This window comes from Rhodnius prolixus, unplaced genomic scaffold, assembly GCF_049639745.1.
Source record: "Rhodnius prolixus isolate KJV_2025 unplaced genomic scaffold, Rpr scaffold_2, whole genome shotgun sequence".
Taxonomy (NCBI): Eukaryota; Metazoa; Arthropoda; class Insecta; order Hemiptera; family Reduviidae; genus Rhodnius; species Rhodnius prolixus.
This window is the reverse complement of record NW_027411592.1, coordinates 9,972,971-10,000,000: the sequence shown is the minus strand read 5'-3', so window position 1 is coordinate 10,000,000 and position 27,030 is coordinate 9,972,971. Positions and strand designations below refer to the sequence as shown.

The window sequence follows — 27,030 nt, the reverse complement described above, 5'->3', positions numbered from 1 at the left end:
AATATCATTCGCTAAACTCTGAATAAATTTCTAATGTAGAGTTGTAACTCCTAATAAACGAATGACCTGATTTTTTGAGACAGCACTTATTGGCAGAAGGGCCCTCGCCTGTTACCATGTCTTGAACGATTGAAATGCTTGTCTGAAGATTTATATGTAACTAGTAGTTACTTAATTAAACATTATTATTAACAGATGCATTTCTGTGGCTGCAAATCCATTAAATCTTTATTGAAGGAAAGTTATATTTCTGAAACGTTGGCAGTCTATACTTCAATTAACTTGGTTTGAAGATTTAAAATGTGCCATCTCTAGAGAATCTATTAATATGTTACATACACGAGTTTTGAAGGTTTTTGAGTAAATATTGTACGATCTCAGATATCGTAAGTCTTTACGATATCTGATCTGTGAATTGATGGATTTTTATTTCGTTTTTAAAAGATCTCAGAAATTATTAAGAAGGTAGGTTGGCATTATTTTTGGGGGTGCAAGAGGACTACCCTAACTACTCCGTTCCAATTTTACTCAGGAGAGTATTCTCATCTTCACTGGGGTCCTTAGATGGGCCAGAATCTTCTAAAGATGTCACTTTTTCAATCCTGAATCCAAACTGCGGACCGCCAATTTTCAATGCTAAAGAATCCTGGTATTGCTGCTATCCTCTAACGGCCTAACGACACGTCTCACCTTGGTAGGGATGGCACTCTCCTCCATTCTAATCCACCCCACCACTTTAAAGTATCCTGTTCTAAAGTACATCTTTGGCAGTACTTCATTTTGGCAACTTTTCCATCCATTAACATAAGTTCGTTATTATATACTACAGATTGATCTCAAGATCTTTCTTTTAAACATTTGGATCTCTCGCTTCATCTTTAGGTAAAGTTCATGGTTGAACACTATTTAAAAGAACTCTTCGAATTAGGATTTTCAGTAGCTCAATTTTGGTTCGCACCATAAATGTTTTTCTTTTAATGTACCTTGCAATCGAATAGCAGCACCTACTAGGTAGCTGATACCCCCTACCTTATTTCTTGTCTAACCTTGCTGCCAAAGGCGAACATTGTCCCTCGTAGTAATTAGTTCCAGAACTATCTGCACGTACCGAGTAAGCGGGTTGTTTAAAGTTAAGACCTCTGTCTTCAATTCGCTAACCAACATGACAATTTACTATCGGCCAAAAAGCTAAAACCAAAACAGATATGTATGGGAACAAAACAAATTGTTAACAGCACGACAGACTTACAGGAGCCCCGCCCTACAAATTTACATTTCTTCTTGGAATAATTTGATTGTTTTTAATTAAACTATCGAAAAATTTTACAACAAAATCTTTAAAAAAAACGAAGGCCATTTCTTGTTTTTTTTTTTCTTTTATTTGAAAGCCACTTTTTAATTAAATTTCAATTTTAAATTATAACGAAAAAACAGATTTTAACTCTAAGTAATATGTAAATGTTATTTTTTTGGAATTAGTGATTTATATTGATTAGAATTATTTAGTCTCCTTCGAGAATACATATGTCTTGTCAAAATTTATGGAAATTGTATTGGGTATAAAATGTGTTTTATATGGTTTGGAATTTATACACAGAGCTCGTTTATCTTTTATTTATATTTTGTTTTGGGTTAATTACCTTCTATGTTTTTTTAATGGAATAATTTGCTTCAAAATATTTTCATGAGGTTTTAGAAAAAAAAATAAAGAAAAAAGAAAAGAAAAACACTGGCATCATTTCAAAAATATCAGCTGATGATTTTTTTTCTAAACATCATTTTACTTGGTCCTACTTTTAATAAAAGTATGTATTGTGACAGTGTAAAATTTTCGATATTCAGACTTTAAAACAAATTTTGTGTTCCCCTGAATAGCAAGAAATGCATTTTGCCAGATAATTTGAATATTTTGATTATGTAAAGTTTCCGAAATCGAGGTCTCACATGCATTATTAGTTTTGAGCTACATGTGTTTGAAAAAAATGGTTCGTAGAAAATGGTTTGCATGTGTAAACAAAATAATTCTCAAAAATGAAGTTGAAATTTTATAGAGTAGAACTTCGCGAGCGAAATCCCTCAAAAAGATTGGACACGTGCTAGTTATACATATGTAGGTTCTGTTGTATCAGACTTTTTGGGAAGTCATTATGTATGTTAGGAAGTTTACGACTAAAATAGAGGGGCCCGTAGGAATAGAAGGACGCTGTTAGAAGATAGAGAAGAATAGAAGTTTTGTAAAAAATAGATAGCAATCAGGACAAATGATAAAGAATGTTTGTTTTGTAGAGGGGAAAGTGTTCATGGATGAAATAAAGAGTAACACTACAGGGACGTAGATAAAAGAAAGAGTAAAATTGTTGAATCATGATGAATATTTGGCCAGATGTGTCATATATGGTTTTAGCATTAAAGACAGTCTAATAATCAAACTGTCTAATAACGAGACTTAATTGTTATAATTATTATTAGAAAACCAATAAAACTAGAGAGAAACGATTGGTATAACATCGCAAACATCAGTGAATCATAAAATAAGTGACAGCCTGGCAATGACAATCCCCTTTCATCCCCTCCAAAAAAAAAAAAAAAAAATCGAAATACAATTATAAAGAGTAAGATGTGCGAGAGATACTAGGACTCTAGATGACTCACCATACGCATCGTTCACACTGATGCACCTTCAATCATGCACTTAGTCAACACGGTGACTCATCACGATTCCTGTCTCTTTGGAGTCTCCTAAATCATTGTGTAAATAACCTACTTCATCTCTATCTCTGGGATCTACCATTTCACAAACATAAATTGCAAATGATTTATGCTAGGAAAGATTCATTAAAAAATCTGGAAACCAAAATAAAAAGAAAAGAAAATTTTAACCTGCACGCAGGCAGTTTTCCCCAAAATTGGGCTTTTGGCAGCTTGTTGCCAATCCAGTTATTATTTTTTTTACTTCTTCTTACTTCCAGTAAAAGAAAGCTTTGCGATCGTGTCTAAATATTCTATTATCGAGTTTCAATCAGAAATAACGCTAAGTCTGGGCAGTCTAATAAAGAAGTTTTTTGGAAAACGGTGAGTGCAAACCAAATGTAGCAAGTCAAAAAACTATTTCAGTAAGGCGTAACCGGTATTCGAAAGCAACAGCGGTAAAAATCCCTTAGCCAGAAGTAATATTTTATCAGAAGGGTTTTTCATTTTTTTTTATTTTTTCGAAAATAATCGTTCGCAACGGTTTTCTTTTTTCTTTATATTCTGATTGCATATAATGAGATCTATATTTCTTTTTTTTTTTGAATAATTTCTCCATGAGCATTGGTTCGAGAATTGTGCTGGGGAGGAGTATAGTTATAAAACTGTATCGTGGGACATTGTTTATGAAATTGGGAATTAGTAGAAAATTTGTAAGTTAGTACTTCATCAAAATCCCTCATTATTTCCCACAGCGGCTTTGAAATTAAATTTGATGGTAACATTCCTCGAATAAAGTATTGAAAAAAAAGAAAGAATTTGAACAGGATTGCCAAGTTATTTCTTTTAATTTTTTATTCTTTGTAATTATTATACAAGGGATAGATAGGAGTGTGTCTCTGACCATCATTAGGCGATAATCTACCTGAAGTGAGTCGAGTACATGAACAGGTCTCTGTAGAGTTATTCTTTCGTTTTTTTCCCCCCCTTTTGAATAAATAATATATTTAATACAGGAATGTAGTTGATATTTAGAGAGACCATTAGAGGCACTGTGTACGGCAGTGTGAGTGATGTAGGCGCTCCCCGGGTGGATCTGTCGGAGGACATGGTTGTGCAATCTATCAGAGCAATTGGCGCCGCCACTGCCTTTATATTTCTATCTCTTTATTTCTGTACAGGAATGGAGGAATCATGAACATACCAGAAACCTAGAACACAGGATAGTCTCAGGCTACCAACAACATATCAAGAAAAAACATAGAATTAAAGAAAAAAAAATGCGATTTATTATTTAATTTATCAGGTAAATTATTGCTTAGAATTTTATGTATGGTATAAATCTAATTTTCAAGTGTAACTAAAAACAGTTACAGAATATTATCTATTAGAAACGGATATGGGTAAACCACATTTCAAACTAGATAAACTAAATTTTAAATTGGCGGTGAGTATTTGAATTGTGAGGAGGCAATGAATGTTACACACTTAATTTCCTTACTCTTGAAAGGCTTAACAAAAAAATTATCGCAATTGTGCAGATTTTCATCGCAAATACACGTTCTGGAGTCAACTGGGATTAAAAATTAATCTTTACATTAATGTCTTTATAGGTGTCTGTCCATCACTCTAACTCTCTTACACGCCCTGTAATTCTATTTCTATTAGAAACTGTGATTCAGATATGTTGACTTTAAAAGAGAGGGGAAAAAAATTGCAATTTAGATCTGCTTTTATTTAAAAAAAAAAAAGCAAAGGACCTCGTACATTTTTCAGTTGTTCTACTAAAAGTACTGTTTGTTAGAGGCACAGCACATGTGATCTTGCTAAGAGGCTCAGTTCACGCTCTAATAACGGTACCCATTAAGATTGTAATATGGAAATGAAATCTACCACAACCTTAATAATCTGATTCTATTAAACTCTTAGTTTTGCCTGGATAGAATTTATAGCAGCGCTTAGATATGCTTGCCTTATTTAACTTTTCTAAGGAGTGTAGCTAATGTGAAAGCCCGTTTATTTGATTTTAAAATGTTATAACAGCTCTAGAAAATTCTGTTTACACAGAAACGTAAGTTTAAAATTAAAATATATTAGTTTAGTAAATCAATTTTAATGGAAATCTATAGGAGTACCACGATACCATATTTATTTAAAGTCTCACTTCGGACTGACGTAATTTGATCGAAACATTCCTATATAATTGACGAATTCTCAAATGATGCCTCAATATAAAAATCTGATTGATTAATCACAAGATTCTCTCTTTCAAAATTTATTACCATAATCATTGATTCCCTCTCTAGCAGAGGAAAGTGTTGTGACAGTATTAAACTTTTGAAATTCAATTTTCAACGATAATACCCGTTTTGAGATTCCCTAAATGGTTTAATTAAGTCCAAAGGTGGTTTTTAGAAATTGCTTGAATGTAAAAAAAGTCACAAAAACGACAAACCTCAGAAAGCTGAAATTTTAACATAACTTAGAGCTCAGGATGAATTACTTTACCTGAAAGCATGTTTTCCTTCAACTTTGAGTTTTTCTAGAAAAGTGCAGCAAGAATTTTCATCAATCTAAGAGTTAATTCATTAATCTATAAATAGTGTACTCGTGAATTGATTGAATACATAACTTTTGTTTGGGGTACTTCTTGAGTACTATTCGATTGAGGGAGGTAAAAATATGTTTTTTTAAATAAAATTACTTAGAAATAACCATTTTGAAAAACATCCTACAATTAAAATATTCTCTAAACTTTGTATCTTCGATACATGAGGATCAATAACTTTTATAAGAATAAATTTTCTACTGCTTTGTTTTAGTTACCTTATTCTTCACTTGATCTACCTGAATGTTAACATTGGTTTCTATTATGATCTTTATTTTTCTACAATCTCTTTGCATTTGCTAAGTGACCACACCTGGCCATAATTATTTTCCTCAAGTTGTGCTCCATTGACAATCCCCATCTTCCTCTTCTTTTATCCGCAGATCTTGCCTCTAGATAACTTGCTCTCCGCAAGTTATTCTGTTCACGTGCCAACCATAAATTCCTCTTTCCATAAATTGGTGAGAGGTTCAGCTTTGAAGGAAGTTGGTTTCATTCTGACCCTTTCAGTTTCAGTTTTGCGATCGATTTTTTAAAGATTATGCAACTTTTTAAGGGCATTTTAAACAATAGATAAGCGGGCAGATTTCCTTTAAAACGTCACTTTGTTGTAGAGTGCAGTTTTATTACGTGCAAATGTTAGTAATAATAATGTTTCCAAATTCGAAGTTGAAAATAAAAAATAAATTAAAGTTATGAAGTCGAGAATGGTTGTAAGAGAAGTTGTATTTCTTTATTCGATTAACATCCTTATCTAAATTATATATGATTTGTAGAACAATAGATTGCCTCGCAGATAAAGGAGGTTCAGAAGTGAGTGAATGTATAACGCAGCACTTAGTATAATTCCGCCACACAACTGATCTGAACATAAGGCAACTCGTGGCCTAACACTCCAAATGGGAGTATCGTATCATCGACAAATGCCAGATCTCTCCCACTGCGTTGCTGGTTTTCATTTTTTGATATTAAGCAAGGCTTGCAGAATCCAAAATAAAAAAAATCTGCTCGTTCTGCATTAGGTCCTCTTACGAGGGAGTAGAGAAAGTTAAAGACGGAATTTGTGTCGAATGAGGGATACTAAGGGGATATTACAGACACAATTAAATCTCTTTTTAATTATACCGTAATCATGATTAATCCATTAAAATATTTTAAAAACATGGAAGTAACAAGTTATCCACAGAGTGTCTGATAAAATTATAAATTTACATAAATTTCTTTTAAAAGAATGAGTTATTTATTAGTTAATAAAATATTTAAATAGTGTAATTATAGATTAATATCATACATTGATGAATATTTAATCGTTTAACAAACTCAAAATATATACATATATAATGAGAACAATTGGGTAAAACATGAACTGGGCGCGTTCCCTATCTGGGGTATTATAAAACAGCAATCTTATCATTACTACCTTTTTCTATCTCTTTGGCTCTTTCTCTTAAAACATTTATATAAATGTGTATAAGCTTGAAAATAAATAAGCGCCACGCGAGAGCGGGAGAGGAAGATCAATTTGCATAATAATGCAGTTATTATGCAACACGAAAAAGAAATATAAATACGATCTCTTCAGCCAAATTCACAACGTTAAACATTACAACTATCGAATAAATAATTATGCAAGAGATTTTTATGCTTACAAATTTAATCAACATGAATTATTTTATAGAAAAATAAGGTTATATGGTTAGCGCCATTAACATGTTAGATTAGATACGGCGGGAAATACCATCGAGGAATTTCATGAGAAAATTTAAATGATAAAAAAATACTGTGTTGCTTTGACATGTACGGTTGATATAAAACTATTATCTGCTTTTTTAAAATTAAATTTAATAATATATTTCCCATATTCTATTTAGAGGAAGTGGATGCAATCGAGGATACAATCAACGTAAAATTAAGGGATTTTTTAATGATTGGTTCGTAATTACTTAAAAAAACAAATCAGTTCCTAACACTCACGTTATTCTCTTAAAAAGAATATAAAAGATTTGAAAAGGGCATAACTAGCTCGTGTCACAAACTGTGTTATGATATATGTATGTATATTAAAAAGCTTTACGTTTATTAAAAGCTTTAGTTGATTAACTACTTAATCATCTATGCCTTATTCAGTAATATCTTGCACCTGTTATTATTTTTAAGTCTGTGATTCTCCAAAAGAAATAACTCTTAACTAATAGATAGCCTAAACATTATCCTAATAGCTGGCATCAGAGCTCTCTCCACACTTTTAAATGAAATGCCTTAACTCCCAAACAGATGTGAAATTTATTTCATTTTGAAAAAAATATGTATTCGCCAAACTGAACAGAAATAATAGCCAAAACCAATTTCCATTTTTAAGAAAAAAAGAATGATAAATAAGTTATCGAATCATTTTGACTTCTAAACTCTTTTTTTTTCTATTTTTAAAACTATCTGAAAAAAACCTTGAATTTATTAAAAGGACTTTTTAACAAAAATCACTTTTAGGAAATATTCAAAAATAGAGATCTTTCATTCCCTTTTTTTGATTTTTAGTTTGTTATCCTTAACTTAATGAATATCGAAGAGCTCCGAATGGTAATAATCTGAATGAATTCTGAATGATATTCAGAATTGTGAAATTTTTGTTTATCAAGGCCCTTTTGCGACATTAAAAATCCCAAAGTATGAACTAAGTGAAATATTTTATGTTTTTTATGAAACAATTTTTCCTAATTTTTTATTGCTTCGCAATATTACTGAACTGGTATAGATTTTACTTATTATTTACTTAAAAAACCTATAAAGTAGAAGCATCGATTTATTTGTTTAGCTAACCGTCTGATTGGAAGTAACGGCTCTGCACTAGGATCACCGACCTCTGATTTTTAAAATGCACTCTCTTACTTACTACATTACTTGTTTGGAGTCTCGCCTGCACAAATGCATCGCCTAAATCTAAATTATAACTGGTAAGCAATTAGTTTCTAATAAAAATTGTATAATAAATTATCAATCTTAATCAATGAAATTAAATTGCTATGAACACGATTATATGCAAATTTTCAATGAATAATGTATTATATAAATATAAAATATTTTATTATGCATCTAATTGATTAGATAGCCAAATAGAGCGCAGCATATTGTGATAACGGAAAAGCTTAATTTCTTAATGAGTAATAAATTTATTATTGTTTAATTAGTAATTATTTAAATATATTTGCCTTCCAATAACGAATTTAATTTTAATATTTGCTTAAATTCGGTGTTTATATTTTATACCTTCAACGAACAGTAGAATCACACGTCTAGAGATAGGAATATTTCCTCTGCTTTTATTCAGGATTAAACCAGATCGTTATTAATCCTTGGAATCATGAGCCTCGCATGCATTGTTACGGCAACCACGATACCAGGATCTACTCGGGTCATCACTCCGGTTGAAACCGATATTTTGAAGGGTATCGCATACGCCTAGGATCCAATTTTAGAAGGAGGCTCAATATTGCAATTTCTTTAATACCCAGAAGTCAATTTACCTTATTTATGGACAGAGTTGAGTTATAATGCAACAAAATGGCATCAACGGAAAAAAATGTATTGTGTAAAACACGACTTATCCTTACAGCGACTTACATAATAATTTTTCTTGCGACTTTATTTTTTTTTCAATTCGCATTTAAAGGAAGTATTCCAGAATCTATTGCAAACAGTTTCTTAGTTTATGCTTGCTCTGATCTTGGTGCGTTAACTTGTATGAATTTAATTAGTGCGGTTGGCTATTTTGATGTAATGTTCATACATAATTTAATAAATAATGGATAAAGAAGAAAAGTGATTGAAATTTAGGTGTATGAAGCATCCAAATAAAGTTCGACTGATTCTTGGAAAAAAATCTTCGGAGATACATCAATTCATCTCTTTGTTCAGGAAGAATAATGCTCCATTATTTTAGAAAGATTACTTCGTTTTCTTTAAATGAATAGTAGATGAATAATTTCCTTTCGAGATTATTGCAAGAAACAATGGAAGAAGTCACAACATCGATTATCAATTAAGTTTCAAAGACGCCGAATCAATTAGAACTGCATAACTAGCTGTGCTCCTCTTAAGTATTGTTCTAATAAGATGAATGAAATTAACTCCTCACCCCGCTGCTCATTAATTGGATCTGTATGACTTATTTCAAGCAGACTAAATGTAAAAAATCTTATAAAAGAAATGCCGACAGTTCTATTCTTAGGTGTCAATCATGCATGTCTAGTAGACTTCCTGTATTACCAATAGATGAAACAAAAAACTTAAACTTTATTCTGAAATAAAATTAAAACAATAATCTATCAATTATTTCAACAACCATTTTGTCCGATTGCTAATCTTCAGAGATTGAATCATCAGGATCGTGCAGAGAAATTTGATTTCCATTTGACTTGATTTGATATAAAAAGCTTCGGTTATGTTGTCATCACAGATCCTGATCAGAAGTGAGATGTTAGTAGCTCGAACTGAGCTGTTAAGGTTCGTTACACCTACACCAAACCCGCCGTACACTTGTGTTTCGCCTATTGTCTTCAAAGTTGGAATTGTAAAAACTATTAAAATGTTCCTTTAGAACTAAGTGTACTTCGTACTGAAGTACCCTTTAGGGAGATGCCCAAGATTGTAGATTTTTCTGTACTATCCCCAAAAACAAATATTTCAATGCGAATTCAGTCCAGTTTGGTAGGTAAAAAGGGCTTAAAAAGTTTTTAAGCAGAGTTTTAGAAGCTTAAGCCCTGCTTATGACAAGTAAAGCGCAAAAATAAATTTCAATTTTCAGTTTTATATTAAACGAAGTGCATATGTTATTAACTATTATATTATAGGAACAAGCCGAAGACAACTACCAAAATTAAACCAAGTCATTTAGACAGTCAAATAAGTGAATCACTGTACCTCATGAAATTTTCATTCGCGCTGGAATTTCGAAACATACGGTCAAACTTACATTTAGGTTGAATCCTTGCATCCTATTTCAAATACACCTCTTTTAAGAAGGGGTTAATAACAAGTGATAATGAGCACATTTTTACTTGTCAAGCGAGATATTAGTTGAGCAAACGATCTTTTCTATTTCTCATACGCGATGCATACATACGTTTTTGTTCATTTCGATGAATTTATTGCGCCCGAATTTATTAAAAAAAAGACTTCTCACTGTGTTATTTCAGTCGCCTTAACAAAAAACAAACTCTTTTCGATAGTTCTACAATCAATTATTTTTTATTCAGCAACAATTTCTCGTTACACTCGATTACTGCACGGGAAATGGTGATACTTGAATGCAATCAGCTTCAAGCAACTGCAATTTTTCGTTTTTTAGAATATTTTGTCCATATACCAATTCAGGCCTTTCGTTAATTGCGATTTGATCATTCATAGGGCACCAAGAAGATCTTTATTTACATGAAAATTAAAGGTAAAACTAATAAAGATAAAATGTGAACGATCGAAAACGTCCTTAATAAAGGCGGTAAAAGAAAGCAAAATAGTTTAACTAAATTGTTTTAAGTCCATTCGAATGAATATTTATTACTTAATTGTTAGAACTAATGTGAGGTCAGATAATTAAATTCAGCTCTAGTCACTGGAATGTATTTATTTACTTACTGGTGTGTAGCGTTTCTCAACAGGCAAGGTCATCGCTACAATCTTGTCTTAGTATCTGATAATCTTGTAATACTTGCATTAATGTTTTCCTTCTTTTCTTTTTTAATCAAACTCGAAGCTTTAATCATAACCTAGTCCTATCCAAACAGAGATATATGCAAACAAAGTTATTTAATCAATCGTCTATTTGGCAAAATAAATAAGCACAGTACAACATATTTTTCGATGTAGAGGAATTAAGATGCTGATTAAGTGAACGGGATGAAATTAATAGCAAACTTTTGCGGAATCCAAGTCCGGGTGTTGAATTTTTGGCCTTTACTCTACTTGAGTTAGTTTTCTTCGGGCCAGAAGGGCTTTGGATTTATTTTACTACCCACAAACTGTAATCTAAACATCTTTCGAAAACAAGGAGGCGACTCTTCGTCTCTTTTAGTGATTGTCCTGGAAGGCAATACAATATAGAGCAGATGAGAGTCTGTCTTAAGCACTTCAGAAGATCCAACTGCCCAATCTAATTGTAACTATAATAAGTATTGTGTTAATTTCTTATGAAACATTTTTGGGTAGTGTTGAATTTCGGAGTCAAAGTAGGTAAATTCTTTCTCTTCTGAAGAGACTCATCGGCCCTCTTTTGAGGGTGTGGCGATGCCACCTCCAACTTATAGACTTCATTCATCCAGAGGCTTGCTGAGATTTATCTTTTCAGGAGCGAAATAAAAGCATATCTTAGCTGAGGAAGAAACCATTCTCACAATAATTATAATCCTGAGATAGCAATTTGAAAACATACACCAAATACATGCCTGTTTCGGTTCTGTTTAACTACCGATTTAACAAAGAAAAGTGAATCGTCTGGAGCTCAGAGTTAGTCAAATTGATTTATTTTTTAATGAAACTTTGTATTAATGTTAAAATTTATTAAATGGTTTATAAAAAAACCAAATAACATCCTGTAGTAATACAACTTTCTGTACAATAATGTTTTTTATCCTTTATCTAAATTAAAGTACAGTTATGGCCCCTGGCTACCCTTCTTTGAATCATTCGCTTCACTTTAGCACTCTCTAGATAGCAAACAAATGCGTTTAAACAATTCCAAAAAAAAAAGATTCTAAAAGAATCGGATTAAAGTTAAATCAATATTTCTAAAATAGTTTTCTTTAGAGATATATGAATTAAATCTTTTAATATTGAAAACAATCACAAGCGACTTCGAAAAAGTTAATGAGTTGAAATATATGTACATTTTAGTTACCAAACTGACATAGATCAGAAAATTAATCGATTTTTCAAAATCTACATAATAAAAATTCTAGCCTTGTGTATATGATTTTGTGTTCTAAGGTCTTTAAGAATGGTTGCTGATGTGAGGTTAGGTTATAACTGGGGTTGAGGCGAATTATATGGAGATGTCTAGCTCAGCTAGATGATAGTTTAGCAAATTTAAGGTTTCATGTTCAAGTCTGTAGCGTGTAAAATGTTTTTCGGAGGCCGAAAGAGCAGTCAAAAAAGCCGAAGAAGCGAATTGAAGGAATTTTCATGTTTAAAATTGCCTTAAGGCTTGTCATTTCAAGCAAAGTATTTCCTTGCCCCCTCGCAAATATTTTTAATAAAAACAAGTCAAATTAATAAATGCAAATTAAGGAAATCAGTTTTTTTAATTAAGAACGACAGCCTGACTGTTCTCTGAATCAGAATAAGGCTGCAAATATGGTTAATTTTCTTTTTTAAAAACGATTATTCTATTATTTCCTTTTTATACGATTTCCTGATTAATTTTAATAAAAACATTTGAATGTGGTCTGGACTATTCTATTCTCAGGCGATTTACTTCCCTTATATGAATTATTGAGATCGTAAAAATGGTTTAGAGACTCCATAAATGCGAAAACAAAAAACAAAATGAAGACAACTGATATCTATCAGTGTCTCTAATCGACATGGACTTACAGACTTGAATTGTGTGATTCACAAAACAATGCTTTCAAACATTTCAAACGAATGACTTTAAGGAGCGTTCAGAAAAAACGGCGAGGCAGGGTTTACTTTAACCACAGCTGTTAGAAGTTTAGAGAGCCGAATGTGATGTAGATAGCGATTTAGTAAGATAAGATTCAATTAAATTAAGTGTTTTGGCATAAATAAAAGTGCATCAGAAAGTACGAGAGCTTATGTACATTGTTACAGTGATTGTTGATTTTGTTTCCCCTGAAAACCTCTTAAATCAGGATATTTACAATACTAGAATACATGCCTGTTTAATGTATTTTATGTTTTCTACTGGTAATTAGGTTAAAATAATGTGGTATTTTTGCAATGTTTATCTGTTGAATAAACAATAAACTTATTTAACAAAGTATAAAGTTACTTGGTAAAACCACTGCAATATTTAAGGAAGATGCAAATTTATCTTAAAATGCTTTTATTTTTTTACAGTGCCTCCTTTTACAATAGTTTACACTTAATCCAAAAATGCTAACTGTGATTCTGGGAGGTGAGCGAAATATCCATCAACGGCCACTATCACCTCTTCATTGAATAGAAAACATTTTCCAGCCTCTTTGAATCCTTTCTTTAATGGTTGGTGAATTATCCTGGATGAAAGATGATTTGTTGTTTTGCTTTTTAATGCGCCAGTAATACCTTTTGCAAGGTAATCAATAAAAATAAATCGTTCTGCTTTCCAGAAAACACACGTCGCAGATATAATCGACCGCCTTTAGTGGTGACAAGCCGCCCGGGTTTTTACCCTTTATTTTGATCGTTGTTTCGTTTCTGGCATTGGTGGATCCATGTTATCTCCAGAGATAACAGCATTAGTTTTTGATCCGCATTTAACAAATGATTCATGCATCTTGCTCAAAACCTTTCTCGATGTACATCATCCCATACTCGTTCTTCCGCTATGCTTGTCAGCTGTCATACAATTTTAATCGCCAATCATTCAATACCCTACTGTAAACCTTTTAGATGTTCTTATATGGGGTTGTAGTTTTGGTATTCAACCGCCCATTTCTTCACCGTTGAATGCAAGAGCAGACTCCTACAGTACAGGCGAGCGAATAATAAATTACTCTAAAGTGTTGCTTTACTTACTTCAAATATTTTAGGTGAAATAGTTAAGCCTTAATTCATTCAGGATTGAAGAAAATCGCGGAAGACAGGGAGAGAAGAATCTAACAGTTTTGAGCTTCATGATTTTTGAATTTCTTTCAAACAAACACTTTTCCGGATTGACTCAATAAAAATCTAATACGATCGCAAACTTCTTGTATCTTAATTGTATTCAGAATATGTTGATTTTAAATCTGCAGTTTGTGCCCAAGAAAATCAATTTAGGAGTAAGATGCATTAAAAAACATTAAAAGACCAAATTTATAAATTAATACCTGTTTTGTTTTTGTTTTTTTGTCTTTAAACAACAAACAAACGGAGCTATACTAATAGATTTCATGTTAATAAATCAAGGAACATTTCCTTCTAAAGTAAGATCTTATCTCAGGGGGAGAACTTTTAGGTATAGATCATTTCAAGGTTTGCATATTGTCCACGTAGACAGAAACTAAAGGTTAAAACGCAGAATAGAACTTTACTGAAAGTGTGAAATTCAAAATCAGAAAACATTTATATCAATTTTTGTTCATCGAAATCATTCTACATTTGGGAGGAGGTATTCAATTTTTCACTTTCACTTTCAAAAAGAAGAATTACGATCGGCCAAATTTGTAAAATCAATTTTTTTTTTTTGTAATTAAAGAACTCTGAATCCGAAGAAAATGTTTTACTGCATTTCCATTATTTGATTTTAACTACAATTTTCAAAACCGAAAAATTGTAAGTGGCCGTCTTTCATGATTGATAGGCGATTTCAAGATCTTAATTTATGCAAGTATCATGTTTAAATATCTCCTAAACAAACTATCGTAATGAAAAAACGACTCTGTTGCTAAATATTGTCACCAAAGAATTGATTATTCTGAACAGTGCTAGCAATTTTATTATATTCGTAATATTTTAAATTTACTTAAACAAAAAAAGTATTTCTTCCATGCGATCATGTTGCTGGCGCATAGAAGAGCTGTTGAGTACGCGTACATCCCAAGAGAGTGGATTCATTGGACACTACAGGGCATTCGGAAGCAAAGACTGAAAGAAATGTAATTACAGGAAAAAAGGTAAGGGGGCTACCTTTTTTCTTTCTTTTGGGAAATAATGCTAAAACTTAGCAAGGTTGCTAGGATACGGTACAAACGATATGTTAAAAATCGTGGTGTCCAGCACAACTTGACGCACGTTGGATGGCACTTCAACCACTTACAGCGATCAGGTAATGAGTAAGTTCTCAATGTTTTGAATTATGCGATTTGGAAAATCTCCAGCTGGCCCGGCCAGACCAGTCAAGTTTCCTTCTAAATTCTGAGTAGTTTGGGTAGAGAATATTCGACAAAACCGACTGAATCTGTGGCACGTGACGAACTGGTGAAGCCAAATTTGGTTTTCTTCATGCGGTCTTCTTCGTTTTTCTGAAAGTGATGATCTAGCAGAATGTTCGCCATTTTTAAAAGATCGGCGAAATCCAGCGAAAATCGGAGAAGGTTCTCAACTCGCTTACAACAGAGGATTTTAAGGCAGTAATAAAAAAGTGGCAGGGAAATCGGGACGGGTCCATTGCCAAGCTACGTCGAAGTAGATGGTGTGCAAATTTAAGAAAATACATTTATATATATATATATCAAATCAGCCTTGACCAGAAACGTTTTGACGCCTTACAAACGTTCCTACTTTGTCTCAATTCAACGACAGCAAAATAATCTGGATTAAAACACACTCGAAACCCACTTAATTACAAATTCGGATAGAAAACATCATTAACTGAATGTTATAATATTTGATTTAATAATTAATTGTTTTAGAAACATGCTGACAACGACACCAATCCGTTTTTTAGCTGAACAGAACTTTAAAATTACCATTCAGCAGTAAGTCAAGAAAGGTTTTTCCAGTTACTGGAAAAATAGATTAATTAGTTTGAAACAAGCTAGATGTGCTGAAATAATAAAGAAATAATTCGCTAGGAAATAGTTCTTTTCCATTTAAAGTTTGTTATTACATAATGAGTCGAAGAATTCGCAGGCCAAGAAATACTAAGAGTTCTACTTAATGAGAACTTTTCGACCATTCTTCAGGATGCCTAGACAAGCACGATGTCGAATAACGCAATACAAAGCAAAAATAAATAAGCTTTCTCATCCTTTTTCGCATATTCTTTAATGAGAATCTTTCTGAGGAATATTTGAATAGGATTGAAGGGAATCAGGAAATTAGTGCTTATGTTGGCGCTCACCTTACGAGGCAGTAGTGAAGTGCCAGAACATTATGGATTAATAAAGAAAGAAAAAGCGCAGCTGTAACGAACGCTCATTACAATTCTCACTGTTTAAAGAAATCTGTTTCCTTCGGATTTCAACATGTTCCGCTAGAAACATATTTAATTATCAGTAAGTCGAGTAGATTGTAAAAAAATTAAAATAGATAGAAACGGCACTTCAGAGGCCAGGTAGATAATTTTTAAAAAACTCAAAAAAATTATAATACCAGTAATCCATTTATATTCAAATTGGAATCTTAGCTGGTCCTTTAATCCTTGTTAAAAGTGACAGAACCATTATTGCACTTTAGATCGTGAATGTCTGTCTGAAATATTCATTTTATGCACTTGTAAGTAGTAATGAGTTTATAAAACACAATTGTAGCTGCTTTCGAATACAATCCTCAAAACTGGAAACTAATAGTTCAGCAGCACTCTTTATTTTATGTTATTGCCCAAAAGCTTATGGGAAACCCAACTTATGGTGTCATACCTAAACAAAATATCTAATATTATTTATTTTCTGCGATTTCCCGTTTTTAGTAGTACTGACAACAACCAATTAGTAATATTCAGTGAATATTATCTCAGTGAATCTCAAAATGTGAAAAATTACACTAACATGAGGAAAAACTGATTTTTTTTATGAATTTTAAAAACCGCAGTTAGTCTTTGTTACTATTAACTGTCAGCTGTGTTTTTTTTACAAGTTAAAAAAAAAATGGTTTCAAAAACAGGGAACTATATTATCCTAATCCTTCAGGAGCAAGTGAATATCCACTTCTTTTATGATCGTGGCGTTATTCTAACAAGAAAACATGAACACATACTGGCACGCTCAAAGTTATCTTAAGGCCTGCAAATAAATGCTGAGTCTTAGGGTTTGGCGAATGCCTAACAAATTCAATAGCTAAGCATTCGGCAACCTGTAGCATGTGAGCCATTATTTTGACACTAGTAAGTTTTTTTTAGGGGCACGTCTAAATGAAGGACTTTTAGCGCATTCTGCTGTTGCTTTGTGTAAATTTTAAAATAAACATGTGCCTTTACTAACAGTTTAACTAAAGTTTTACCGAGGCATGTACAAGAATATCTTACAAAGTTTTCGCTTACCAAAATTTGAGCCTTAAAAACACCATCCATAAATTATCATTTCAAATTTCAGTATCAGTTTCGCATTATGCTTTTCGTCACCTAAAAAAACTTATGTACAGCGATCGAGAATACATTCAACTATAAACGACTTGTATCACCTCCAAAGCTTACTGTAGCGCTGTACGCCGACGTTTTTATGAACGTTGGATGCAAGAAAGATGTGGACTTTTTTTTTGTAATTGTCAAAGTTGCGGAATAAATCAAAGAATATATAATAATTTTGTCTTTAATTAATAATATGCTCAATATAAGGGATTGCAATTCATGCCCTTCATTCAGGGATAATAGACACTGTCCTTTAATTTTTCTCAAAACTAACCAGGTTTCTTTTGTCTTCTAATAGTACCCAAAACTTAAAGCAACATACGAGATTTTTGAAAAAATTTCTCTGGCCTCGCAATTTAAGGCCGATGTTTTATCACACCAGTTCTTGATGCCTAATTCTTCCTCCAGTTGCCCATGGAAAGGCTCAGTCCTTCTAATACTACTAAAACTAGCTATTGGATAGAAACAGAAAGAACTAGCGTAGAGATACAAAAAAAGTTACAAACAAAAGCCTCTTTCCAGACTCCTTGAAAGGCTGACTCACATTCAGGGGCCCTAACCCAGCTAACAATTCGTACGCACTAAAACATTAATAAACGAAGATGTGAGTCACATCAAAGTTCCGGTCAGGTTTGAAACATGTGACCGCGCTCTGATCGTCCAGTTCCTACCAAAGAATTATTGTACAAAGGGTGTTCAAGTTCCTCATGAGCTGCACGTGATCGGAACGTGGATATGAACGCTCAGTTTTTCATTCAGTTGTTTCGCATTTCTAGGCTGCATTTTTTGTTTTAAATTTTCCAATTATGTTTAAATTTTTAACTTTATGAAAAAATTTACCTAAGATGCGAATATAGAAAGAAAATCGTCGGAAAACCATTTTCGAGAAAATAAAAAAATACTTTTCCGTGGCCGAGTTTTGCTGACACAATGCTTGTTTAAGTGACTTTTCTGAGTTCTATAAGGTTAATCAATCATAAATATTTATATAAATATTTTATTTTCTAAATTCGAGGAGATACTTTTGTTAACTTTTATCCAAATCATCCTTGCAAAAAATAGAATAATAACATGTGGATGTTTAGTCATTCAGTGATGAATTAATTTATCTTTTTTCTTCGTCCTCTTTTGCCTATTACTTTTTCCTGTTTACACGATACGACTAAACTTTTAAAATTAAACTGCTTTAAATTAAAAAAAAAATATACTGTTTTTATTCGATTGAAAAGCCGTTTCAGCTGTGTAAAGTTATCTGTGTGAATGCTGCGATCTATGTACATATTAAAAATAAAATACTACAAAAACATATTTACATAATACCTTATCAAGTATCTCTTTTAATGACTAATAAAAATTAGCGAAAATATTTAAAACAATCATAATTAGCTAATATGTTTCAGTTATTATAAATCAGTGATTTTTTTTTTTTTTAATTATTCAAAGAAGACAAAAACTTTTTGAGTATGAAAAAATTGTATGGTATTGGTTTTTAACGGAAATACGAGTACAAGGCCAAAAGATGCATTACTTTCTTGTCATTAGAAAAGTTTGGATTCTTGTAGTTTCCGATTGTTTCTTTTTATCGAAAATATAAGTTTTGTCGTTCCCTAAGTACAAAAAACAAGTTTTTTTTTACGTACCTAATTCCTCCAAAATAACTCTAAAACGGAAAATTCGCTGAATATTCAAATTCGTCTTTTCTTTAATATGATGAGATAATAAGGATTTGGACTGGAATCAATGAATCGGAAATGAAGGTATACTGAATTTGCTTTTACGATTTCCAGAAAAACGACGCCAAAGATTTCCTTTGAACTTCATATGCTGATATGACTTTTTTTTCTGTAAAATTCATCTAAGGAGAGGTTGGTTGGCCAGGCTTCTTTTAGTGAAAATATTGCGCTCCTGATTATAAGTGTGGACGCCATAAAAAAATTCGCTTGACTGAAGAACGAATGTCATTCAGTTTTTCGCTATTCATGCTTTTTAAGTGAATTCTGTAACTATTTAAATGGATAATATTCAGTGAAAATAATATATATTACAGTAAAATATATATTCAGAGGGATATATTAATTAAATTGTTTCCTATTTTAAAGTTTGAAGACCAAGAACATTAAGTTCGCTCTCAAAAACTATGTTCCCCTCCAAAGGTGTCAGGAAAATTCGGATGACCCTGATTATTATTTTTGTTTTCAATTAAAAAATAAGTCAACGGAGTTGGGAAATTCATATATCATGGCTGTTTTAGACAAGGAGATAGTTTTTTAATGAGACACTCGTCTACTTTTAAAAGACATCTGCTTTCTTTTTTAGACAGAGGGCTGTAGTCTTTACAAAAAACAAATTTTGATTGTTAAATAATGTGGTTAGATCAGCAGTAGTTAATTTCACGCATGTTCATTGTATCTCTGACCAGTGGTTTAGGACTTTCGTACATCGTCAGAGGTAGATAAACGGTTTGGTGTAGAGATTTCGTCTTCCGTCTCGCACTACACTTGCTATAGTCAACAACAGACTGGCGTGCTTCGACGGATAAAATCAACGAAATTGTTTTTGTCCTTCTTTCGGGTCTTTGTCATATTTCAAGAGTTCTTAAGACAAGACAAATTTAATTTTTATGATTTTCATAATATTTTAAAAGAGAAATATTAATAGCGCAGATTTTTGTTTTGCCTTTTCTTTTATTTTTTTGTAAAATCATAAAACAAAAGGAAATCTGAATTTAAAATTACTCAAGCTCCCCAGTATATTGAGAATAGAAAAGCGCTTTTTGAAAATCTTCAGCCTCTACTAAATAAATGAAATTTAACTTATAAATAAATTTGATCCAATAAAACAAGAAACATATAAATAAATAAACAAATAAAAGAATTAATTTCGTTTATGTATCAGTAGGAAGTGATCTATTACGGAGGCTTTCCGCTGTTAAACTCGTGACAGTTAAAACTCAATTCTTTATACTTTTTTCGAATTCAAGGTTTCTAAACAACACCGAAACTACTATTTCTTTTTCTTTTTTAAAGATATTAATTTTCTATGTTTACCCATTTTAAATAGTTTCTTTTTAAATGGAATAATTTATTTTATCTGATTTTGTAAATAGAATGCTGCACTTTCTTAGCATTTTTAGGGTCTAAACAAAAACCAGAAGTCTCCCTTTATACCTTAAGGTGGTATATAGCGGATCCTCAGGTATAATAATAGGTAAAACAGTACAAAGTACAAAGACCTTTTTTAAGGTTTATCTGTGTCACCCAGTTAAAAAAAGAGATAAAATGAAGTTAATGGAACATATAAAAGAATTGCGCTTGGACTAGTGTTTCATCTTAATAAAAGATAAAGCTGAATTTTAAATTTAATTAACGTTAAGAAAACTTCAAATTCCTAATAGTTTGTTTGCATAAACAAATTTCGTACAATTTTTTTTTTTTTAAGTAAAATAAATAATAATTAAAAAGAAGATTTACCTTAGCAAATATCGGTGATGCGAGAGTGGCTACAATAACTATTTGAAGATACATTGCAAGAGTAATGCGGTCTCTACATTGCCACTGGCAAGACTGCATGGGCACTGGGTCCCCACTCCGTAGATGTAGTGGGGGGCCTCTGAACAAGACCCTAAACGTCTTAAAGAAAGGAAAAAAAAAACTTCTAACGTTTTAGTAGTACCCACTTTTTTAAAGGATGGTCAGAAGTTAGGTAGTGTTCACTTACTCACAGGTGTTTAATAAGTGGGTACGTTTCCTGAGAGTAGCCTCTGAGGATTTATTAAAAATACCTCTCAAAACTATCTATGATTGCAATTTATACAAATTTAAAACTCAGAAATTCAACTTGTCTTTAAACCTAGAATTTGTACCAAAAAGATAGTTCACTTTAAATATGATACATTCAATAGAGAGATTCTTTTGAAGGAACTTGGCATCACAACTTCGCCAGAACCACAGCTGAATCATTGTTCTCTAACAAAATAGCAAGCATACTTGGCGTACCTAAGTTATGTACGAGTTCAAGAGTGACGGTTCGGCACTATTCAAGGCAATTAAAGAATATTCGAAAAAGGCAAATCGGAATGCCTCACTCCAGATCCAGTTGGGGTGTGCCACCCCAAACACTGCGAGTGCAACTTAGTGTGTTTCGCTTCTATCGGGTCTTGCACATCAATCTGCTGGAGTCTTCTTGCAAAAACAATTCTCATGCTTGCGAGGGATAACGTCATATCCTGCAAAGGATGGGTACGGTGCTTCAAGATTTTGTGTTTACATTATTTGAAAAAGAATTAAAAGGGAAGAATGTCTCGCTTCCGGCAGACTGATGTTTCGCCTACTTGGGCATTTGGTTACACATTACTACTCAAATAAAGTAATCACCTATTTTTTCAGGCCAACGGCCAACTACCTATTAGGACGGGCTTTAAATACTCAGGCATAGAATCAGGTATTGAACCTTTACTAGAGCATTGGAGGAGGGCTTAACTTCAGCCCTATATAAGAAAGTGGTTTAAATGATGTTTACTGAATAGCAATTAGTACAACTAGGTTTTTAAAAAAATTTCGGTGCCGTTCTGAAAACATCCCCAAAAATCGATTCGTAAAGAAGCACTTTCGGTTAAACAATTGAAAGATTTCTTTTATAATTTATTTTTAATGATACACGCAGTTGTCTTTTTAGACCAAAATCTTATAGTCGCTTTCCCTGGTGACACCTAGCGAAATATCAAATTTAAACTTACGGTGGACTCGCACGCTTTCCTGAATGATTTTTTCCAGTCTTTTGGGATTTTCTCAAATACGCTTTATTTGTCCCTTTCCTTCCTTTCCTTTAAATGTTCTATGCTAATTGCATAGATACGTAACGATCTATAACTTTACTTGAAACATTCTCTTCTACTTGGCGAGGGGTGGTTTCGTCAGCGCTATAAAACGTAATTGCTTTGTTACACAACAAATTATCACTTATTAAATAGTAAAAATTTGAAAAAATCGATTGATTAAAATTGCCACTTTATTGATTAGATAATTTAGCTTTTAGCATTATTTTATTTATTTATTTTGTGAGAAGGTGCCATTATTAAAGTGAACATGTAAGTAGTTAAAGTGGACAATTTTCTTTTTGGTTTTAAGAAGATTTAATTGCTTAATCTAGGTATGCAAAACTAGTGTGAGTGTTCATACCAAAAATCAAACTATTAAAATTTACAAGTATACAAGACCATAATTTTTAACAGGGTATTAGGATAGGGCAATTTCTTGTTCGATTGGGTTCCATGATGGTACCCAAACATAATTCTTTTTCTTTTAGCCTCCTGAATTTAGCCGGCAGCCGTGCAATAGAAAATGGCAATTGAGCTTGTTGCAGGAAGAGGTCCATTGCAAATATGTAAAAAAGTAATTCTTGCAAGTTTTCGTGCTTGTACTACAGTGTTCACGTTCACACAAATACATACTATTTTGAAAAAAACTATTTTTTCGGACTTTCAACTTGCAGTTCCGGTGAAAAGTCTTAAAAACAATACTAATTTCACCGATTTACTGAAATATTTGCACAGTACCTTTTGTACACATAATTTTAACTCTGAAACCGTTTTCCAAAAATATTGTTTGGAATTTTTGCAAATTTATTATTTTTGTTAGCTAAGGGAAAAGATCCAGTTCTCAGCCATTCTATTTAGAGACAGAGAGAGAGGTAAGGGTTGTATTGCAATCCTCTGAATGCCTTATCATTTCAATTTAGGGAGCTTACTGCTGTAATTTTAAGGGTCATTAAAACCATTGAAGAAAATCTCATTTTTTAGGAACTCTTTTGAGTATATTATTTCTTTCTAAGAATGTGGTACTAACTACTTCAGAGCGGTTTGAAAACAGAATTTAACTTTAATAGCAACGAATTTGATAAACCTTGGTCTAATAAAAATTGAAGGTTAATGAAAAAAGAATTGAAGAAAAGTTTTCACTTGTATCGGAAAAGTAATTTTGTATATAATTTTTTAAGGATATTTATCTCTACGAAAAAAGATTAAGAAAGAACTATTCGAAAGACAATTATTATGAATGTATTAAAATTAAAATGAGAAATCTTAAAGATAACAAGGAATTTTGGAGCACCATTAATAGCATAAATAGCACAAATCGTTAACGGCTTAGTCCTATATCCATCGAAAGTTGGGATAAGTATTTGCAAGATTACTTACCCTGAGAAAGTTACTTTTTCTCCTATTCTAAGAGTCACTTTATTTTTTATGATACAGCTACCCAGATCAGCACCTGATGCTTTGATTAGATTAGAAGTGGGAAAGGTTCACACGCAGTTGAAGATAGTTAAAAGAACTGTACGTGGTGGTTAAGTAACAGAGAGAGATGAAAACAAAATCCTTGGTTGAGCTATGAAAAATTAAGAATGGTCATTGATAATCGTCTGGTACCTTTTAATTGAGCACTATGGCTAAACATAACAATTTAAATCAAATAAATGCAGGATACTTGTGGCGCTCACAAGATTATTTCTGAATTAAAGAAAATAAGAAGAAAATTGAAGATATGAAAAATGATTTAACTAACGCAGATTTTGTCAACCTGAATAATATCCGATATAACACTTTTATTAAATATATCATACAGTCAGATTTAAATAATAAATATCTTACATTAAATGTTCCCTTTAACTTATTGAAAGTAGTTGCCTAGATCCGATTGGCCAGTAAGAAATGCCCAAGAATAATCCTTAACCAGATTACAGATGAATTCTTTCCAAACTGTCAACTGAAAGCAATGTAAACTTGACTTTTCGGACACAGTAGCTCATTGTCTTTTAGAATGTGAAGCAATTAAATTTTAATGGAGTTAATAATTTGTTTTTTTTTTCTTGATAATGACAGCGATGGTGAACAGGAGAAGATGCACAAAATTCTGAATTGTGACTCCGTATTGAATTATCTTTCTTCATCCAATATCTCAAATCAAGACTTGGCAGAAATTAACATTAAAAGCTACGATTAGAGAATTTATCTTTTTCATTTCTTTCCTGATCTTGCCAAGGATCTAAACAACGTACGGTCAGAGAAGTATGAATTCTCTCAAAGAAGCAATCGAAACATTTTTACCATCTCTATCCAAGATTCATCATTCCTTTTGTTTCCTGATTGTTTACTTATCTCATGAAGAGTGCTCTTTCAGCAGAGAAGGCTTTCATTTGCTACACATGACTTTTTCCATTAATTTCAACTATTATTATAATGATATGTTAAAAGTTGCAAAAGCTATTGTGGCTCCACTAATATTTGAAAAGTCGACTATTACTTAGGTAAAACAAATTTAAATAAAGTTTTATTTTAAAGACTAATTATTTTATTTTCAAACAAAATAATTGCTCTCTTTCGGAAGAAGATTTTATAATGTTCAATTTAGTGCAGTCTGGTGGCGAAGGATCAATTTGGAATAGCCACTAACAGACGCAGAACACATTAAAATTTGACATTGTTGGGCTGTTGTTTTCGGCCCGAATGGATAACGCCGGGAATTTCCAAGAATCTACTTTCTGTAAAGCTGAATGCAGTAAAATGGATGGGAATATAGCACATATGAAATAGGATGATTCCAGTTTTGCTCTTGGAATCGAAATTGATTTGTTAAATTGTAAGCTAATCAAATCAAAAAATTTAAAAAGAAAAGAAAAACAAAGGTTATGGTAACAAAGAATAAGGTAATGAAAGAAAACTACTCTACTTTAAGGCATAGTATTTTTTTTTCCTTTTATTAATGTGGGGTGAATCCACATACTTGTTTGAAATATTTCATTTTACATGATTAGCTTTGTATAATTAACCTAACAAATACTATTATTCGTTAAAAAATTGACAATAACTTTTTTTTTAAATGTTTTAGATACTTTATTTAATTATTTTATTTATAATGCTTTGCACAAACCTTTGAAGCGTCTGGAAATATTTTTCAAGAACGTAAAAACAAAAGAAAAAGATTACAAAAAAGTGCTATATATAATATATACTACGTTTAATACTCAGTATTGCACGAGAAAATTGAATAAATGAAAAAAAGTAATCAAATAAAAGCGAAACAAAATAAATTGCTGTGCGAATAGAAACAATTTCAAATGTATTAATATATATATATATATTTCTTTTTTTGAAAAAATCAGTCTTGTAATTTATTGATTTTTTTGTTTTCTAATTTTTAGAAGACAAAGAGTCTTCAGAATAAAATTAAAATATTGAGAAAATTATAAAAGCAAATTGAATGTTAATACAAAAAATAAAAATGGCTAAGTAATTTATTTTTTAATTTAAAAAACAAGATGGTAACAGTAAAGTTTTCTTAACAATAAAACTTTTTCTAAATAAAATCGTTTATTTCCACCCCTGATTTTAATCATCTCATCCTACCCCCTAAAAAAAAAAGAAAAAAATCCAAAATGTACTTATGTATGTAAATTTATCAAATACTTTTTAGCATTATTTTCAAAATGTATCCTGAAAAAAAAAATGTTTAAAACTTTACTGTCTCTTTTGGGTATAATTTACTGTATAACTGGTTCTTTCTTGACAAATTTGACAGAGATTTATTTGTTCACTTAAAGAAAATCTGCCATTTTTTTCTGAAAACCAGAGAGTAAAATATTTCAAAATAAAAATTAAGAAATCAATTCAGAATCAAATTCAATAGAAAAAGGGCTTCAATTTTATTTTTCCTACGATAATCTTGATTCAAATAAAAAAAAATATGTATTAAACATTTCCTAAATATGGCTACATGATGGTGTTTTACGTTTCAAAATGTTTACTTTAATTCTCGTGATGATTTAAAATTGAAATTTACCATTAATCTAGATCTATTTGCACTAAAGTAAATTAAGTATTTAAGTACAAGCCAAACCCACAAGCTTATAGAACCATTGCTCGCCAATGTTATACACCATTAGTGGAAATTAATTCGAAATAGTAACAAACATTCAAAAATATAGAAATGAAAATGTTGCATTTAAGCAGAAATGTTTTATTTAATTTATTGCTGTTTATTAGGACTTCAAATTAGTAACCAACTAGAATTTGTACCCCTGCAAATGAAGTAAAATCTACAAATATATGCGGGAAATTTGTTTTAAAAAATCAAAATAAAATTAAATAAAAAAGCTATTTCCATATTTTTAAAGTCTATTCTATTTTATTTATTTATTTTTTTCAAGTGTTCACTTAATTTAAAAACCTGGCAAAAATCTTCAAACAAATTTGAAATCGATATTATCGTGGAAAGATGACTACTAAAACTCAAAGCAAAATCAAAGCTTTTATTCATTAGAAGAAAATATTTCTTAAAATTAAAAAATTATTACGCAATAAATACATCAAATGAAGTTTTTTAAAAAAATTAAATAACCAAAACAGATAATACTGTCTTTTACGAGGAATCTATTTGGGTGGTAATTTGATTTAAAATAAAATGAATTCCTTCAGTAAATTATAAGAAATAAAACTGGTTAATAAATAAATAAATTAAGTACTAAGAACTAGATATAT

The 27,030-nt window shown here is 31.5% G+C and overlaps 1 protein-coding gene and 1 long non-coding RNA gene across 7 annotated transcripts in view; one reads left to right on the top strand and one right to left on the bottom strand.

Moving 5' to 3' along the window:
* magu (SPARC related modular calcium binding-like protein magu) overlaps positions 1–21,116 on the bottom strand; it is a 54,563-nt gene extending 33,447 nt beyond the window's left edge. For both annotated transcript variants that reach the window (XM_074117783.1, XM_074117786.1), the window contains exon 1: positions 20,969–21,116. In XM_074117783.1, the coding sequence (XP_073973884.1) occupies positions 20,969–21,067 (99 nt within the window). In that variant the 5' untranslated portion in view covers positions 21,068–21,116. The remainder of the gene's footprint in view (positions 1–20,968) is intronic.
* Positions 1–27,030, top strand: part of LOC141448919 (uncharacterized) — a 42,350-nt gene that overhangs the window by 4,046 nt on the left and 11,274 nt on the right. For 3 of the 5 annotated variants that reach the window (XR_012455257.1, XR_012455255.1, XR_012455256.1), the window contains 2 exons: positions 3,870–3,994; positions 8,109–8,247. This is a non-coding gene — a long non-coding RNA (uncharacterized lncRNA). Of the gene's footprint in view, positions 1–3,869; positions 3,995–8,108; positions 8,248–11,636; positions 11,908–27,030 lie in introns of those variants that run through there. The other 2 variants (XR_012455259.1, XR_012455258.1) reach the window with 2 other exon arrangements.